Source organism: Vidua macroura, chromosome 1, assembly GCF_024509145.1.
Source record: "Vidua macroura isolate BioBank_ID:100142 chromosome 1, ASM2450914v1, whole genome shotgun sequence".
Lineage (NCBI taxonomy): Eukaryota > Metazoa > Chordata > Aves > Passeriformes > Viduidae > Vidua > Vidua macroura.
The window spans coordinates 51,557,727-51,575,959 of NC_071571.1; the positions used below are offsets into that span (position 1 = coordinate 51,557,727).

At 38.4% G+C, this 18,233-nt stretch overlaps 1 protein-coding gene across 4 annotated transcripts in view; it reads left to right on the forward strand.

Moving 5' to 3' along the window:
* The window catches only part of TPK1 (thiamin pyrophosphokinase 1), a 303,481-nt gene that overhangs the window by 197,589 nt on the left and 87,659 nt on the right, over positions 1–18,233 (forward strand). For all 4 annotated transcript variants that reach the window (XR_008435994.1, XM_053971913.1, XM_053971909.1 and 1 more), the window contains one exon: positions 664–810. Coding sequence is in view for 3 of the 4 variants with exons in the window: in XM_053971913.1 (XP_053827888.1) it covers positions 664–810 (147 nt within the window). In the remaining variant the exon portion in view is untranslated. The remainder of the gene's footprint in view (positions 1–663; positions 811–18,233) is intronic.

Sequence of the window (18,233 nt, forward strand, 5' to 3'; positions counted from 1 at the left end):
GTTTTCTGTGTGACTGGGACTGGAGAGTTCCTGTGGCTGTCTGTCCCTGACAGCTGGGAGGTGATACCCTAGTCACTTGGGGCAGAACTTTCTATATGATAGTACTTTTATACTTGAGCAGGGCCAGCCTTTGAGTGGTATTGCTTGTACATTGAAATGCTGTGGCAGGAATGAGAATGAGATATAAAGGCCTAACCTGGTATTTCCTTCATTTGCTCTGTGAACTGTGAGTATAATCATGAAATGTTGCAAAGAACTGGGGATTCTGTGGCTCAGATATACCACACTTACCCAAGGAGCTTTTGTGTGGAGTTATATATCCTAGACTATGTATTTGGAACAGACAGGTTAGTAACTTCAAAGACTGGCCTTATAGGAAATAGGTATTATAAGTAATAGGTATGTTAGGGAGAATGGTTATGTCCTTTTAAAAAGTTCCACATGTTGGCCATGGATTTATGGTGCTTTAATACTCAGCTTAAAAATCACATGATGATATTTATCTGTAATGGGAGTAAATAACTGTATTTGACAATTGTTTTTGTATAGTCAGTAGGGTTTTTTCCTATTTTTTTTTCCTCAAACTGATTTTATTGTGGATTTTAAGGTCCAAAGATCATTCCTGAGAGTTTTCTTGGTGGGTCTTTTTGTTCTGTCTTTTAGGTTGATGTGATTGTGGCTTTGGGTGGACTTGGAGGACGCTTTGACCAAACAATGGCATCGGTGGAAACACTTTTTCATGCAACAAATATCACTCCTTCTCCAGTGATAGTTATCCAGGAGTGCTCACTCATTTACCTGCTTCAACCTGTAAGTGTTGTGTAAAGTTACTTTGTAATAAAACTGACCTTCCACCCACCCTGACACCATAGGTCTTATACTGTTAAATGCTCACTTTATCAGTTGTGTTCTGTAGGGTCAGAGTTGAAGTATAAAATACATTGCAGACAAGTGGACAGCAAATGATGGACTCTGAATTCCTCCTTTGGAAAAGATTACATTTAATTTGTTCACGATACATTTATTTAAAAGGGGAGAAACAAGAAAACCAGAAAGTATGAAAACTGAATTGGGTAAATATAGAATATTGATTATAAATTGGAAAAAAATAAAATTAACCTTTTAAATTAGAGTCCAGTAAGTCTAAATTTAACATACACCCCTTTTGCATGTTAAGTAGCAATACAGATGTCTTCCATAAGAGGAACAAACAAAAGATGTGAGAGGATGTTGTGAGGGGAGTACCTGACATACGCATCAGGCAGAGCTCCTATGCGGTCCAAATGATGCAGTTCATTATGATAGGAATCCATCCAGCATCAATGAGGGAATTTATTTAAGATGTGTTATTTCTGTGGTTTTTCAGATGTGTTGTTGCATTTATTGATTCACAAAACAACACACACAAAATATCTTGCTGATCTTCTGCTTCTGAGATTTAAATTAAAGGCAAATCTAAACATCAAACACTGTCCTATAACATGGATTCATTTATTATTTTTGAAAATGTGTTTTCCCCTTGGCAAGGTTTCTAAAAGCTTACCTAACTTTCCCAGTTTCTCTTGAAAAGCTTATTCTATTAAAATAAATAACATTCACACGTAAATTTGACACAGCCTTGCACCAGATGGGCTTCAGTGTAATTTGAGAAAAGCATTAATGAAGTTCTATGAGATTATAGATTTAAAGCCACAGGGGCAGGTGCTCTATTAACAATTTGAAGCACTGTGTCTGCAAGAAAGGTAGTAGGCACTGGAGCTCTTTTGCCAGTATGATGAGGAATTACCGTGATCGTTAGTTGCACAGCTAAATAGATGGAGGCAGAACAGAGCAAGGGGGAAAGAGAAATAAAGGAGGACTGTGGTTAAAATCTAAAAGTCAGGAGTAACTTGCTTGTAATTGATCTGTGAGTGCAGTACTTCACTGACAACTGTAAATTTCCTTTAGGGTATTTTTAAGAACATGTTGAAGAGCTGAAATAAAGTGGACAATTTCCAGTTTAACTTACAAAACTCTTGCTAAGACTGGAAAGATTTATAATTATTTTCATTCATCTTCTCCATAAGAAGCTTTAAAATGCAATGCCTAAGGTTGCTTTCATGAGTTTTCCATGAATAATTAAAGCCTTTACAACTTGAAAAAAAACCAACATGATCTGTGCATTTAAAATAGAAATGGGAGGTTGCTAATTGTTTTGTTTTCTGGAAACTTCTTTGTTCTATTTATCATAATGCCATACAAAAAGCTTTTAATATTTTCTTTGTAGATGAGCAAAGTTCCACAGGAAACTTCAGGTTATTTCTAGCATACAGAAATAAGGGACAGATATAGGGGCAGGCCATTTAAACAATCTTAGTGCTAACTTTGACACAAAATTGCTTTTCATCGTTGGTTTAAACTTGTCACTGTTGGCATCTTCAGTCAACTGTTGTGGATAATAACAGATAATAGCATTAATCCTGTATAGTTGTTTTTCTTTTAAAAAGTGAGTAGTTTATAAACTGAGAGAAACAAGGATCCTAGGCTTGGAAATACTTTCTCTCATTTTTGGGTTTTTTTTTGGGGGGGGTTTGGTTTGGGGGGGGGGGTTGGGGTTTTTTCTGTTTGATTGGTTTTTGGTTTTTTGGGGTTTTTTTTAATGGAGTTCAGCTTGATATTTTTCTCTTCCAAACAGCCACAATCATGACATTCCCTCTTTTCCCTCTCTTCCCTTTGTAATTTAAAATCAAGGTAGGAGGGAATTTAACACAGTGGGAGACCTACTGATTGTTCGAAATGCAAGTCTGGAAACTGTGCAGTAAATGAAGCAAGGTTTGAGATTCAAATGCTGATGCAAATGACAAAGTTGAGAGCATGTTGTTTTTTCTATAAATGTAGAACAGAAACATTTCTATAAATGTAGAAGAGAAACTTTCTCTCTTGGGAAGAAGAATCTGATCTTTATTGGATTCTTTGGATAAAATATATGAGCAAAACATAATTATGATTTTGTTTCCAAATAATGTTAGCCTTTGATTCATTGTAGCAGGAGAGTGGTTCTCTCTCTGGGAGAGTGGGACTCCTAGTCAGAGTCTAAAGTATTTAGATACAGCACACAGACTGGTAATTCCTTAGGAATCCTAGGAAGGATAGCAAGGGGCATAACAAGTCAAGCTGCTGAATTTATAGTTAGCAGTACAGAAACTAAGAGGAGGATGGTGTGAGTAAATATCTAAGGCCACCAAAAATCTATTAATTGTTTGAAAGAGAGAGATTTCACATTGTTACAATGTTGGTGTAGGAGGTTACGGTAGAAGAAATACATCAATATTTAACACACTTATAAAGGATCCACGGTGTTACAGGAAACATTATGGACTTGCTAAAAGTCTTCAGGGTTGGAAGGGGAAGACAGCAAGGACAATGCCTGATTTGGGATCCAGTGCAGACTACCAGGCAAGGTGGACCAGGTAAACAAAGCCTTTTTTCATCAGCCAATAACGTTATCCAAGTCCTGAATATAAGAGTAATTAGAGCTTTTTGTATTGAGGCATTTCTTGGGAAATAGATAGACAGGCAGTGCAAGTTTTTGAAATATATAGATAAAAATGTTTTGGCATGGAAAGCGAAGAAAACTACAAGGAAATAAACTCTCTTGTGTTCATTTCTGACCTCTAAGGATGAGCTCCTGTAAGGAAATGAGAAAAAATATGGGAATAATTACATCCTATATATACCTGTCTCCATGATCTCTATGGAGAAACTGGGTGGGAGGTTGAAATATAGACTGTAAGTATATAAATTTAGATAAATTAATTCCAATATATGTCAAACCACTAAAAAAAAATTGAAGAAAAGAAAGCAGGCATGAAATGAAATTGCACCTGTGGAAGGGCCCACACAATGAGAACATAGTTTGTAGGTACAGAATTTATAAGTCGACAGTAAAAGATTTTCTTTTGTCTGAATGGGAAAGGAAAACTTATGACGAGCAGCCTGTATGAGCACATTTGCTCAGTCTTCACTAAAGCAAAATATTCCTTTGAGTAGATAACCAATACAGTTAAAATCTGTGCCAAAGTCAGAGGAATTTAAATTGCTTCAGAGAAAAAGCAAATAAAAGATTGAGCCGCCTTTGATTCTGCCAACTCCAAGGGCTGTTACTTTTTGTGTGCCATGCAACACTAATTAGGATAGGAGTCAGAAATAGGGAAACTTTGTAAGAATTCTAGGATGTGATGCTTGTTATGAAGCATTTTCTTATCTGATGATTGGAGTTTAAAAAAAAAGAAAAAAAGAAAAAAATGTACCTGTGTACTGATTAGATGTCATATTTCATTCTGTAGTGGGGGAGGGAGGAAAGCTTGAATTTTTAATAAGGAATAATCAGTCATTATAAGCATGATATTTTATGCAAGAGTTCATACATTTTATGTTAGAAATTTGGTAATATCAATTACCATTAGACTATACCCTGGCTGAAGAGCATAATTCCCTTAGAGTCATGTTTATCACGCTAGCCATGCTCAGTATGAATGGCTTAAGGTTTCACATACATACTTTCTCATTTTCTGGTTGTGTGCTTCTCAGGAGTACAGAAACATTAGCTTCTGTACACTGAGCATAAATTATCTTTTATCTGTGAGTTTTATGGCAGTTTGTAATACAAGGTAATAGGATTTGTGACCAAGAAATGAGAAGATGTCCAAGAGTTAATGAGGCCTGCCTTTTACATATACTGAGCAGTTCAGTTTTCCCCACACAGGATTCCAGCCCTAGGATGTAGAGGAGAATTGCTGCCTACACATGAAAATGCATTACAGCAGCATATTTTTGTCAGTTAACTAACTCTTTTGAAAGAGTGTGTGAATACTTTGATAACCCTTTTTCTTGCACCCAGCTTCTCTTGTGAGTGCATGCCTACCTTCCCTGTGAGAAATTATTAATAATTTAACATCATAGGTAGTGGCCCAGCAGCTAAATGTGAGCAATAAGAATCAGGAATTCAATCCCTTTTTCTTGGCTCTTTGCCATCATTTCCTTGAAGAGAAGTATATCGGGTAGTCTTTTGATCCCACAGTCTCCTAGATTGTAAATTTGATAAAAACCATGTCCTTCTCTGAATGGGTGCTCGTTTGGTGAGCTCGTGAGGTTCATTTGGTTATTTACAAAATGCCATTACATCCTCTGCTCTGCACTGGGGTGGAACATAGTATCACAGTAATAATAACAACAGTATTAGCAAGGCCCTTAATTAACATAAATATTGCCATACAGGAAGCTGTGCAGATAATTAGTTAGCATGGTCCTGAGCACAGTTTCAGAGGGAGCCAGCCATCCTTCTCGCAGATGGCATCTGGGCACGCTCCAGGTTTAGCACAGGCCAGGAGCTGCTTCCCAAACGTTTGGAAGGGACCATCTTGTCATGCGGCCAAGGGGGAACAGCCACATGCACGTGAGCACTGCTGTGCTGTCTGGCTTGAGTTCCAGAGCTGTTACCTGAACCGATTTACAGATGCAGACAGAGTGACTTGGCATGAAGATGTGCTCCTAGATGGAGACGCTGCAGCAGATGTGAGAGAATGTACAAAGACCAGAAACTGCTGGGCTTTGTTGCTGCAGTTCTCTGTGCCAATGTTATTTGATTTGTTTGTGTCCATGCTTGTAAATTTAATGGGAAGTTTAGGGTATGTACCTTCAGCTTGCGAGTTTTCTCTGGCAGCCAGTTCTTGAAATTTGCAGGAACATCAAAAATGAGTTACCTATCAGTTCTGTACCTCCTCATGCGTGTAAGAAGCAGATCTGCCTTGTGCTCAGTGGAGAAAATCCTTAATGAATGTGCCTCTTATGGGGGATAATTTGGGGATCTCGACATTTAATGTCTCCTTTTCCTAGATATGTATTTTTGATGGGTAAATTCAGTTTCAAAAAGATTGCAGTTTTAAAGGAAGGCATTTAAACATGTATCTAATATTTAAACATGCATTTATTGTCCTGAAAGGCTCTCTCTCCTGTTTGATAGCTTCTCTCAAAGTGCACTATTGGAACTCGAACTCAATCTACTGGACAAAGCAGTCAGTCTCCATGCCTCAAGCTCCTTGTGGAATTCACAAATATACAACTTCTTGTTCTCTGATAAACACCTCTTCTTGTGACTTTTTCAATGAGAAAGCCAGCCATTCAGCTGGACAGAGATATTGTGATGTAAAAAATGTTAGCTGAGGAAAAGTCTTAATCCAACTTTTCTCTGGGACCCTGAGTCCTTCATGGAAATCCTTGCAGAAATGGGTCTTGTGCTTCCAGAGGTTTAGTGTTACACTGAAGTGGTTTCTCAGGAAAAAAAAAAAAAAAAAAAGTTGCTCTGTTGGTAGTTTAGCTGCCTTAGTCTCCTTCTTTGGTAAGAAACTTTGAGGATTTGGTTACAGCTCAACTTCTGTTCTTAAAATAACACTTAAACTAATCTTGTTTTTTATTTTTTCCTGGGAAAATCCAGCTGGACCAATTAATTCTTGTCCTGTGGTAATGTAGTGGTCCTGTGTAAATGTGACCTACAAAAGGCTACAGGTCTAAAGGACTTAGGTTTATTTCATCATAATTCATGGCTATGAAGTGGTCTTGCTTCATGGTGTTGCTTCATGGTTTTGCACAGGATTTCTTTTCTTTACTGAATATCAGTGATCCAAAATTAATTCATATTTGTCAATAAAATTCTGACCTTGAAAAGATCTACTTGCTATCTTGCTCCTCACTGTTGCACAAGGAAACTTTTGGGTGGATTTTCTCTTAACAGCTACATTCTTTGTAAATTTGTTCTATTCCAACATCAGCAGATGTGTAGTATGAAATATACAAAGATTATATAGAACCTTAGAAATAATAATTAGCTTTTGAAATAGTCAAATCGTTTTAAACCGTTTATTTAGCATCAGTTGAAAGTGCAACCTGCATCAACTTTATGGATGACATCTAATAATTATGGATTTCTTCTTTATAAGGAAGACAAACTGACAACAAAAAATTCATAAATCAGTTTGCAGGTAACCAGTTTAATAAAATACCTAAATTTAAGAGAGGTAAGTACCAAAGCATCATTACCAAGTGGAAAAGAATAGTCTTTATTAAATGAAATTTTCATCTGTTCATAATTGTTAAGAAAGAAGTCATACTCTGTAGCAGGATATGATAATCACACAGCTGTTTTTAAATTCACATCTTAATGGTGTCTGCAAGAGAAGATGATGTAAGGAGTCTAATTGGATTACTTAGGTATTTCTAAATTCTGAAGTCATCCAGTGTGATTCTCAATCAATAGTTTGCACTTAGTGAGTGTCAACAGTTCTTTTTGCAATTTTTTTCAATATTTGTCCAGATTTTTAATTAGTTACTGCAACTGCTGATGAATGATCATCAAGGAGAACCTTGGCCCTAAATAAAACTCTTCCAATGAGATTCCTGCTCTCTGTTGTTGCCCCTAGCTGCTGTGATATGATCTTGTCAATATGATAATATCTATTTTGTTGCTTTAAGGAAACCACAAGAAGTTTTTTGCTACAAAGCTGATTATCTTAGAGCTGGTTTGTTAGAGTTTTTTTTTTTTCCCAAACTTGTTAATTACTTTTCTTTCCTTCAAAATCTTAATCCATCTTTTCATCTCCTCCCTTAACAACTTATTTTTGCAGGTGGCCTGATCCTTTGGGCTTTTGTGTTCAATGTAATATTAATAATTTTGTGTACTATAAAACAAATCTTCTGCTTTCCATTAAATGGTCAGCAGCAAAATACTAAGTATTTGTCTTTGACATTTGCTTATTGGTAGGAGCTGATATATAAGCTGGGATCAATAGGAAGCTGGTAAAACTTTTATCCTGTTTTGACAATATTGGTAAGCTGAGGAAGACCACAGCAGGATTTTCACTTATCTTTATTCTGTAACTGAATGGAACAAAGCTGGAGAATGTGTGTGTGTATTCTTTCCAGTTTGACTTAAGGTTTTTCCCAGGGAGGACTTTACTCCTATATTGGGAGTTTTTAGCAAGCTAAAGAATTTCTAAACTTTTTGTTAATAGATTTTTGGCCAAAAAGGGAAAAAAAAAAAAAAAAGGCAAAAGCACTTTAAATACTCTTAATATGGATTCCAAATTTTACCAAAAGATTTAAATATTTTTTACATAGTTCAATAAGCTTTCTATTTTTAAAAGGTTCTGTATTTTTATACTTTAAAAAGGAACATTATGCAAATGCTTGTCTGAAGGTGTCATAGACTGGTACTTTGCAGATTGATTTTGTAGTATTTTTATGATTATGATTTAAATAATTTTTCTATCATCTAACCCCTGGGAAGAGTAATGCAATATTTTGAATTTCAAGGTCAACCATTAGACATGAAGAAGTAAGAGGACTCAGAAGAATAATTATTAACACTTTCTGTGCCTTGCCTTATCAGATGCCATCCTCCTTACTAAGTAATCATCATATTGCAAGATCTTACTTTCTTTATCTAATCTTGTTTCTTCCACTTTCCCTTTCTTTTCCCTCTGGATTTTCCTTGAACCCTATCAACTGTCTTTTCTCAGAACATCATCTTATCTTAATTTTTTAGTCTTTTTGTCTAAACTGTTCTATCTTTAATTTAAGCAGCCACTGCTACCCTGAAGATTTTTCCCAGGATTTGTCTCCTGCCAGCAGTCACAATTTTGTGCTATGAAGCATTAATTCATCAATGCCCAGTCATTCTGGCTTCATCTATTCATAGAATCATAGAATCATATTCCTCTTGGGTCTCACAATGTTTCATCTTTATTTCATTGTACCAATGACCAAAGCAGCCCCATATTTAGTACTGGAATCTGCTGGGGTGATACCTGCTGCAGTGTGCCTTTGTATAACCCTGAAATCATTGCTGTGCTGTAATTCTTTGTTCAGCTTTATTGTGCTAGCCCAGGTTTCTCAAATACTGCGATTCTGTTCTATCCACTAAGTGACACTGTCTTTCTAAAGGCATCTTACTGCCTTGCTTGAGGTGGACTTCACCAGAGTTTTGCAGTAGCAACTTTCCTCTGAGTATTAAGTGGATTTCAATTATAGCTTAGGGGCATGCAATTTTTTCACTCCCTGACTGAGTTACAGAAAGTTCTGTAGGGAAACAAACAAGTATCAGAAGTCTGTAATCTGTGTCAGAACCTTATCTGGAAAGAAAATTAATGGAAAAATATTTTATTTCATCCAATCAAAAATATAGCAGGGAAAATCAATATTATTGTTCCTATCCTGAATGCAAATAACAGTCAAAATTGAAGTGATAGTAGATGATAGTAGGTGATACTACAAAATCAAAAAAAAAAAAAAATGCTGAACACTTAATTGTTGACCTGAAGGGTTTATAGAATCCTTTAGAGGTAAATTCAATAATGGTCTTTTCTGTTCACATCTGAGTACTGGTAATAGTTAAAGTTGTCAAAGGTGAGCATCTGTATTCTGGCCTCAGTTATATTTGAAAATGTGTTATCTCTTCAATTCAATCCCTTTGTGAAATGGCTTAGGCGTATGCAATCCCTCACAGTATCACTGTTAATTCTGCATCTGCCAGGGAAGTGGTGTCAACTGTATGGATTTTCAACATTTACTCTTAATATTAAAAAAGGGTCAGGGCAGAACAATGATAACATTTGGTAATATCAGAGGTTCTAGGGAAAATGCTGTACTACACTGATAAACAAGATTTAGGTAGAATTACTCAGCTTTGCCATGGGAAGTGATTGACTTGGCAATCTGAATTTTCTTCGTGTTGATAACAACTGATTACATTACTTCAGGACTCTCTCTGCACTAACAGAACTTCCCAAGAGCAGACGAGGATCGGGGATTGAATTCTTCATTGTCTTTTAAGGCTGTAATGTGTCTGTCACTCTCATGACAACTCCAGTCAAAAATACTTGCCAGCACTTCAGTTGGGCCAATGACCTTCAGGGCAGTACACAGGCTTCCTACTCTTAATCCTAAAATCAATGGATTTGGAGTGAATATGTTTCTGTTAAAAGGAAGAAAAGGAGTCTGGAAAGAATCTTCCAGGATCTGTGAAGGGGGTTTCAGAAGATGAATGAAGCTAGGCTTATTCATGAGATGCACAGCAGAGGAATGACAGACAGTGGCCTTAAACTGAGATGGAAGATTCAGGATGACTATAAGGAAAAGTTTCTACTCTGAAGAGAATTACAAATTACACAGAGGAAATAGGTTGCCCAGAGAATCTCTATCCCTGACAGTGTTCAAAACCTGATGGGAAGGCTGCACTTCCGAGACTCCCTCCCACCTAAGTGATTCTGGGACACTTGCAGAGACACGGGTAGGATGACTAGGTGTGTTAGAACCATTGTACAAGTATCTGTTGAGAAGAATTGGGAAACTCCTGATACAGAAGACTGTGGCCACATCAAGAAATAGTGGTTCTATGCACTCCAATCTCTTTTTTATGTTTTTGTTACCTTACAAAGGGAAGTGATGTAGTCTCTCATGTAACCTCACAGAAGAAAATGCTGAAAGGAGAAATGACTGCTGTTTCTGAATGCACTGAGTAAATGCCAGGGAGGTAAACCAGGACTGGTTAAGCTCAAGCCCAATGTTAGAACAAGAGTAAATTCCTTTAAACCAGTGATGGATAAATTTCCATCAGATATTATGCCAATCAGAGGGAGCTGGACACACTTGAGAAGTGGGCCCACGGTCTTCCTCATGATATTTAACAAGTCCAAGTGTACCTGTACCAGCTGGAAGTAGAGACTGGAAGAAGAAATTATTGAGAGCAGTTCTGCTAAGAAGGACCTGGGGGTGCTGCTGATGAGAGGCTGGACATGACCCAGCCGTGTGCACTCACAGCCCAGAGAGACAAGCGTGTCCTGGGCTGCCTCCAAAGCAGCATGGCCAGAAGGGTGAGGGAGAGGATTCTGCCCCTCTAGTCTGCTCTGGTGAGACCCCACCTGCAGTGCTGCATCCAGCTCTGGGGTCCCCAACATGGACCTGCTGGAGGGAGTCCAGAGGAGGCCACAAAACTGCTCAGAGGGCTGGAGCACTTCTTCTGTGAAGACAGGCTGAGAAAGTGCAGTCATTCAGCCTGGAGAGCAGAAGGTTTCAGGAAAACCTTGGAGCACCCTTCCAAATATTTTACTGGGGCTTATAAAAAGGAGGGAGAGGGACTTTCTACATGGGTAGATAATGAAAGGACAAGATGCAGTGGTTTTAAACTGAGAGAAAAGGAAATTTGTCTCTTTCCTATTAGAAGGAAATTCTTTGTTGCAAGGGTGGTGAGATACTGGAACAGGTTGCCCAGAGAAGTTGTGGATGCCCCATGCCTGGAAGTGTTCCAGGCCAAGTTGGACAGGGCCCTGAGAAACTTGGTGAAGTGAATGGCATCCTGCCCATGGGATTCTATGACTCTGTGAAATTAGAAGGAAAAGTCCCTAATCATTCTTCTGGTGAGATTCCACAACAGGTTTACAAAAGTAAAAACTGTGGAAGAGGGGGGCAGAATCAGAGCTCACTATATTGATTTTAAATCCTCAACTCTATTCCCACCAAAAGCAAACACAGAACTTTCAGAAGTTGTTAATATGTAGGCATTGTGTTTCCAATTGTCCTTAATTTGTTGCTTTTTAAACATGAAGCCTGAAAGTGACATTAATCCATTTCAACCTTGAGTCATATGAGCCATACTGGTCTGTGATCAGCTTTTCAGCAGTGCTGGTTTGCAAACAGTGAGCATGAGTTCCAGCCTCAGCCACAGAGTCTTTTTTACAGATGTAGCTTCCTTTTGCCTCTTATTTACTATGGCTGGAAATACACTGTCTCCCCTACCATCATCACAGGTAATTGTAGGAAGTGTGGGTATAGGTGGATGGACAGTGGGGTGGACCAAGAACTGGCTGAGTGTCAGAGCTCAGAGGGTTGTGGTCAGCTGGAGGCCTGTAGTCAGGAATCTGCTGAGTCCAGTCTTATTGAACTTGTTTATCAGTGGCCTGGATGAAGGGATAAAATGAATGTACCCTCAGCAAGTTTGCTGATGGTGTGAAACTGGGGGACAGAGACTGATACACCTTTAGTCTGGGCTGCCACTCACTGGGATCCTGATAGGCTGAAGCATTGAGTGAACAGAAATCTAATGAGGTTCAACAAGGGCAAGTGTAGGATCATGAACCTGGGGAGGAATAATCCCAAGTATGAGCACAGGTTGGAGGCTGACCTAGAGAGCAGCTCTGCAGAGAAGGGCCTGGGAGTCTTGGTGGGTAACAAACTGTGCATGGGCCAGCAGTGCCCTTGTGGCCAGGAGGGGCAGTGGTATCCTGGAGTGCATTGGGAAGAGTGTGGCCAGCGGGTCAAGGAAGGTCATCCTGCCCTTTTATTCAGCCCTGGTGTGGCTACATCTGGAGTGCTCTATCTGGACAAGTTGTTACTGAGTGTCCAGTGGAGGCCACAAAGATGATCTGGGGTCTGGAGCATCTGTCTTATGCTGTGGGAGCTAGGCTTGTTTAGAGGAAAGAGTGAGAGATGATCTTGTTAGTGCCTATAAATATCTCAAAGGCAGATGCCAATAGGATGGTGCCAGACTCTTTTCAGTGGTGCCCAGTGACAGGATGAGGAGCAATGGCCATAAACTAAAACACAAGAAATTTCACCTCAACATGAGGAAGAACTTCTTTACATTGAGGGTGGCAGAGCACTGGACAGGCTGCTCAGGGAAGTCGTAGAATCTCCTTCTGTGAAGGCATTTAAAACCCTTCCAGTGTTACCTGCTCCAGGTGATTCAGCTTTTGCAGGGGCATTGGACTAGATGATCCCCAGAGGTCCCTTTCAACCGTAAAAATTCTGAGATTTTGAAATTCTGAAATCTAGGCATTGCTTTCATATATGCCATAAGAAATTAGATATCTAAAGGTAGTTTAGGGAGAATGCGCTACTGTGAAATCGTATACCTTTTGGCTTGTGATGTTACCCATACAGAATAAATGTAAGCATATGGCAAAGCAGATTAATATCATCTAATCTGTGCTTAAGCACTTCTTTGAACAGTGGTTTGCAGATGTAAGTATAGTTATCTCATCTGGTATGTCATTCCAAGTTCAGATGTCTCTGCATTTTCCCATCCACGTGACAGCCAGTGGTGCTTCATGGGGAGTATCATTTCTGTGTCATCAACATCTGTTTCTGAGTGGTTAATTTTCATTAAGAGTTCCCATCCTTTGTTAATTGAATTATGGCCTTCAATTTCAGCAATGTCAGGTACCTGAGGGAAAAGAAGGACCTGCACCCAGAGGCGAATCCTTTTATTCTGGTGAAAGAACAAATTATCAGATCGAAGAATAATTATCTTGCAGAATTCTCTTCTACAAACCACAATGTTGGCAATGAAATGTACCTTTGTGTTATGAGTCTGAGGTCTTTCTACCTCATACCTTAAAGGTTTTTAGATGCAAGCATTTAAAAGCTGCATTGCAGTATGTATATGTCTCTCAATAATGGGGGCACATTGTTCAGTTCTTTCTCAGATATCGCTTTTATTTTAAGGCAGGGAAAAGAGGAAGAGTCTCTGGTAAAAAAAAGAAAAGGAAAAAAAAAGGTATATTTTTCTTCCATTGTTAACCACCAGCAGTTTTTCCTCAACTGGAGGACACACTTCAGAGTGAAGCAAGAGCAGCTGAAGATCTGGAATTAGTCTTCTGTGGCAATGATGCCACAGGCAGACAGTCTCATTAGCTGCAAGCTGAGTGATTTTTTTTGAGAAAGAGCTGCCTGTCTCTTTTATGTTAGAGGAACCTGGGAACTGAGAATAAAGCTGGTAAGATATTAACTCTATCCCGGGTATTGACTGAAGCTTTAAAGCAATTAGAAGAGCACCAAGAGAGGACTCAGTAGGCCTCTGAGGGGCCAGTACATCTGTGCATAAAGTCCTAGACCCTCCTGTCCATTCAGGATTTTGTGGGAGTTATTTCCACATGTTGTAGGTGTATAAGCTACCACATGCAGCCTTAACCCACCCATGCTTAATGGTTCTTGAAATCCTTGAGGAATGTGGAGAGTCTGGTGTATTCCTGTTGAGTGAGATGGATGGCCAGAGGCAGAACTACTCTTGAGCAGTGGCCTGAGTTATCATAAACAAATCCAGCCATTCTGGTATGCTAGATGGCGTATGCCACAAAAGAGATGCACTTCAGAACCTGTGCAGATAAAGGGAGTAGCTTATCATCCCTATTACACATATTTTATCAATTTTCTGTAAGCCTAATGATATAACTGAATTAGTAATGCCTGTGTCATTCCTTGGTCTTTCATCTGTCTGACTTCTGGATCTCCTTTCCTGTTCACTAGCGCACAGTAAAATTGCAGAAATATCAGGGCAACATCTAATTTCCAGTTTATCAATAGTAATGCCCTTTATGAACATCTCTCTTGTTTTTAAATTCTCTTTTGTACTTAAACCTGGTTTCAGATTATTGTGCTAAATGTATTATGTGTCTCCTTAGGGGAGAGGTATTATGAAGCTATTGTTTTAGAAAAAAAGTTTTCTAGCAGTACTGTAGGAATTTTTAAGTATTTCTAGTATTGAAGCCCACTGAACTGTCAAACATAGTCCTCAAAAACTCTTAAGGAGATAAAATACTAAACCTTCTTTTTTATTCCAAATCATCTGAGAAAGTGAAGCAGTTTTAATTTTTTACTGCATTCTGTTAAAAGACAGAGAAGCTGTGGTACCCCATCCCTGGAAGTGTTCAAGGCCAGGCTGGATGGGGCTTTGAGCAGCCTGGTCTAGTGAAAGGTGTCCCTGCTCATGGCATAGCCTTCAGATAATGAAGTGAATGCAGTCACTCTTTTCTGTAGCCCTTGGAAACCCATGCATGATGATGTTCAAATCTCTCGTCTTGAAAGACAGTAGGAGCTCATGTTTCTGAAACAGCCTGAGTCAACCCCTGCAGTTCAGTGGAGCTGACACTCTGCTGGTGTCTCCTCCTGGAAGGCCATGCCTGCCAAATGCCAGCATCTGGTTACTCCCATGCAAATTTATAATGTTTTATAATTGGACTTTTTTTTTTCCCCATCTGAGGGATAAAAATCCAATGTTGAGTCAGCGAGAACTTACCTGAAGCTGATTGTTTTGATAACTCCTCCTTTGTAGTCATCTTGGAGAGGGGGAAAGTGAACTAAATCTAAATATCAGCTTAGTATTTATATGTGCTTGATAGTGGCCTCTACAGTGTTACACTGTACTGAACTGTCATACCATGAACCTTTCCTTCAGCCTGTACACCTAAAATCGGGTTCCTGTGGCTGTGTATTCGCAACATTTTTTATTGTGGAGGGTAACCAATGTACAAAGTCCTTGGTGGAAATAGTTATTTTTAGAAGAATCTTTAAGATGACAAATAATAACTTGCCTAGCTTTTCATACAGGCTTTGGTCTTCCGTTGGTGAATCTTGGACTACATGTCATGTCACACTCTTGAGCTGGATCTCAGGGTATATTCTATATTACAGAGGGGGAGAGAGAGAGACAAAGGCATGAAGAAGTGAAATTCTTTGCTCAGGCACTCAGGGAGTCAATACCATACTGAAAATTGAATCTAGTTTTCCACATTTCTATTTCCAGTGACCTGTCAACTGGGACCTATTTCCTCTTGGTCCTTGTGACTTTATTAAGAATGACCTTTAGAGATGATGGAGATTTTTACTGAAAGTGTTTAATCCTTTCAGAAAAATCAGAGAAACTCACTTTTCTATAGTAAAACTCATCCTAAATTTCCTTAAGAGAAATTGTGAAGAGATGGATTTGCATAAATAATCTCATTTCTTAAGAAGCCTGAGAAAAAAAAATCTAATGCTTGAATCTGAAAATGCCATGGCTTAGAATGGCCAAAAATATATATGCCAATTATAACAGCTCTTTATTTCTAATGAACAATTTATCCAGGAAAATAAGAAACAAAGAGATAGTCAAAGTGTGGCAAACAATTATTAGAAATAATAATTTCTACATTTTAACATCTTTCAGCTTTCTGCCCCTGTGCATGACTGCTATGCTATCCAACAAAACATTTCTCATCTCATCAGAATTCTACAAGTTATTTCAATTGTCATAAGAAAAAGCAATTCACAGGAGACATCAGAGGATGGAGATTTGTTCCCCCCTGCCTTTTTTAATGTGTTAGAGATGTGTAGGTTGGAGATGCAGAAGGGAAAATGACTATAGCTATCACAGTCTTTCATAGGCGAGTGAGCGAAAGAAAATCCTGGGGTATCACATAATAGAGCTTACAGCAAGATTTGTTCTCATTCTCTGAGGTGTCTACAAAATACATATATCATGTCCCAGTACAATGAGCTGTCATGAGCACAGTTTACTCAAGCATAGCAGGAAGTTGTAGCTCTGTTAGTATGTAGCCAGACAAATTTTAGTGGTTGGATGGAAAGGCACATTTCCCCCCTCTCTTATCCAAACTAATCTCTATTGTAGATTTATAAATCCCTAAGCAAGTAGCTGATTCTTTCATTTCTTGGAAGAGCTCTGGCCTATATTTTTAGGGAGGCCACGTTTCTTGAAATTAGTTTAAAAATAAATGGTTGAATGCTTACTCACCACAGTTGTGTAGAACTAGCATCCATTTCTTTCTCTTTCTTTTTCCTGAAATTAAGACACTTCAAAAATTATGTGTCAAATAAAGTATTTGAAGTGTAGCGTTCAGCACAGGGAAGCGAGGGAATACACTATGAGAAAATCAGAATCATGCCTGTCCTTCTATAGGGAGAAGGTAGAGGAGGTTTTTAAGTGTTTGTTTAGGTAATCTAGGCCAAGTTAGGCAATAATTTTGCAAATGGAGCAAAACCATTTGTACTTAACGTGCTGCAGGAGTGGAATTGGTGAAAAGATGCAAAGAGAAGAGAGGCAATGCAGATCTTGCAAATTATATATGGACTGGAGAGTGCTATGGACTTTAGACAGGCTATAAAAGGAGAGCATGAAATTAATTACTTGAAGAACTAACAGAGCAAGGATATGATGATTATTTACTGGGATAAAAATGTGAAGCATTTGTTTTCCTATTGTATAATTTAGGAAAAAATTCAAGAGATGCTCATAAGCATTATCTGGATCCATGGTAGATTGAAAAGGAGATTGAAATGATCTCTAAGTTCATAGAAGAGTATCTGTTGCAAGTCTACACACACGCGCACTCACTCACTCCGCTTGTTGGGTTGACTGCTCCCCCAGGCAGAAATATTCATGTCAAGAATAAAATTCTCCTCTGTTTGATTTATTTGAGACAAAGGGAATGATTCTTTAAGATTCATTGCTTTGTGTTTTGGTTGTGATTTTATGTTTAACCAGTGCAAATATTCACAAGTACACTTATAGTACACTACTCTGGAGCCCAGGCAGTGTGACAAGTACAGGGTGTGTGGCAGGTGGAGACACAGCCAGCTAGGAGACAGCCACAAAAAGATTGGAAAGGAGTTGGAAAGCAGAGGGAGATACACTGGAAGGATGAGCATTTTTCTTACCTAAGTTCTGTTTCTGAATCACAAAGCAATGAGTTTCCCCCATCAGCCATAAACAAACTCTTCCATTTCCAAGGACAGAGAAGGTCATGCAAAGCATGCCAATCTTTTCAAAATGGGCTATAATTGGCACTAGCTAGAGCCTTAATATTCATTACCTGTAACTGAGGGGCAAATAAAAAGTGTGATTTCTTTTCTTCCTAAGAAATATTTATCTATAATAACAATATTTATATAATATAAAAAGAAATTTCTTTTCTTCCTTTCTTTTCTATCCTAAGAAATATTCCAAGCAAATAAACAGAATTGCTTCCAGTCTGCTCCTTGCAATTGAATGGCCCTAGTCATACGTGAGGGTTAAACAAATGCAGAGTAAAAGGTAGATCTTCTCAGAAGTAATTTTGTATCTGAGTAACTGATGTGATTTCTGTGACTAATCATCACATAAACATGGTATATCATGTAAGACATAATGAGGAGCGTTTGGTTTAAAGATCATACGTCTGTGTGTGTTTGACTATAAATATATCACAATTACACATGTATTTTCCTCTTCCAAAACTCCTGACATTTTTCTTCTGCTGTGTGGGTGGGCTCTTACATACCTGGAGAAAATTACATAGCTCTAAAAATTGAAAGGTATCTAATAAAGAACATTTAGCCTAGTTTCATTATAGACCCATAATATGTTGCCAAAAATGGAACATGATTTTTGA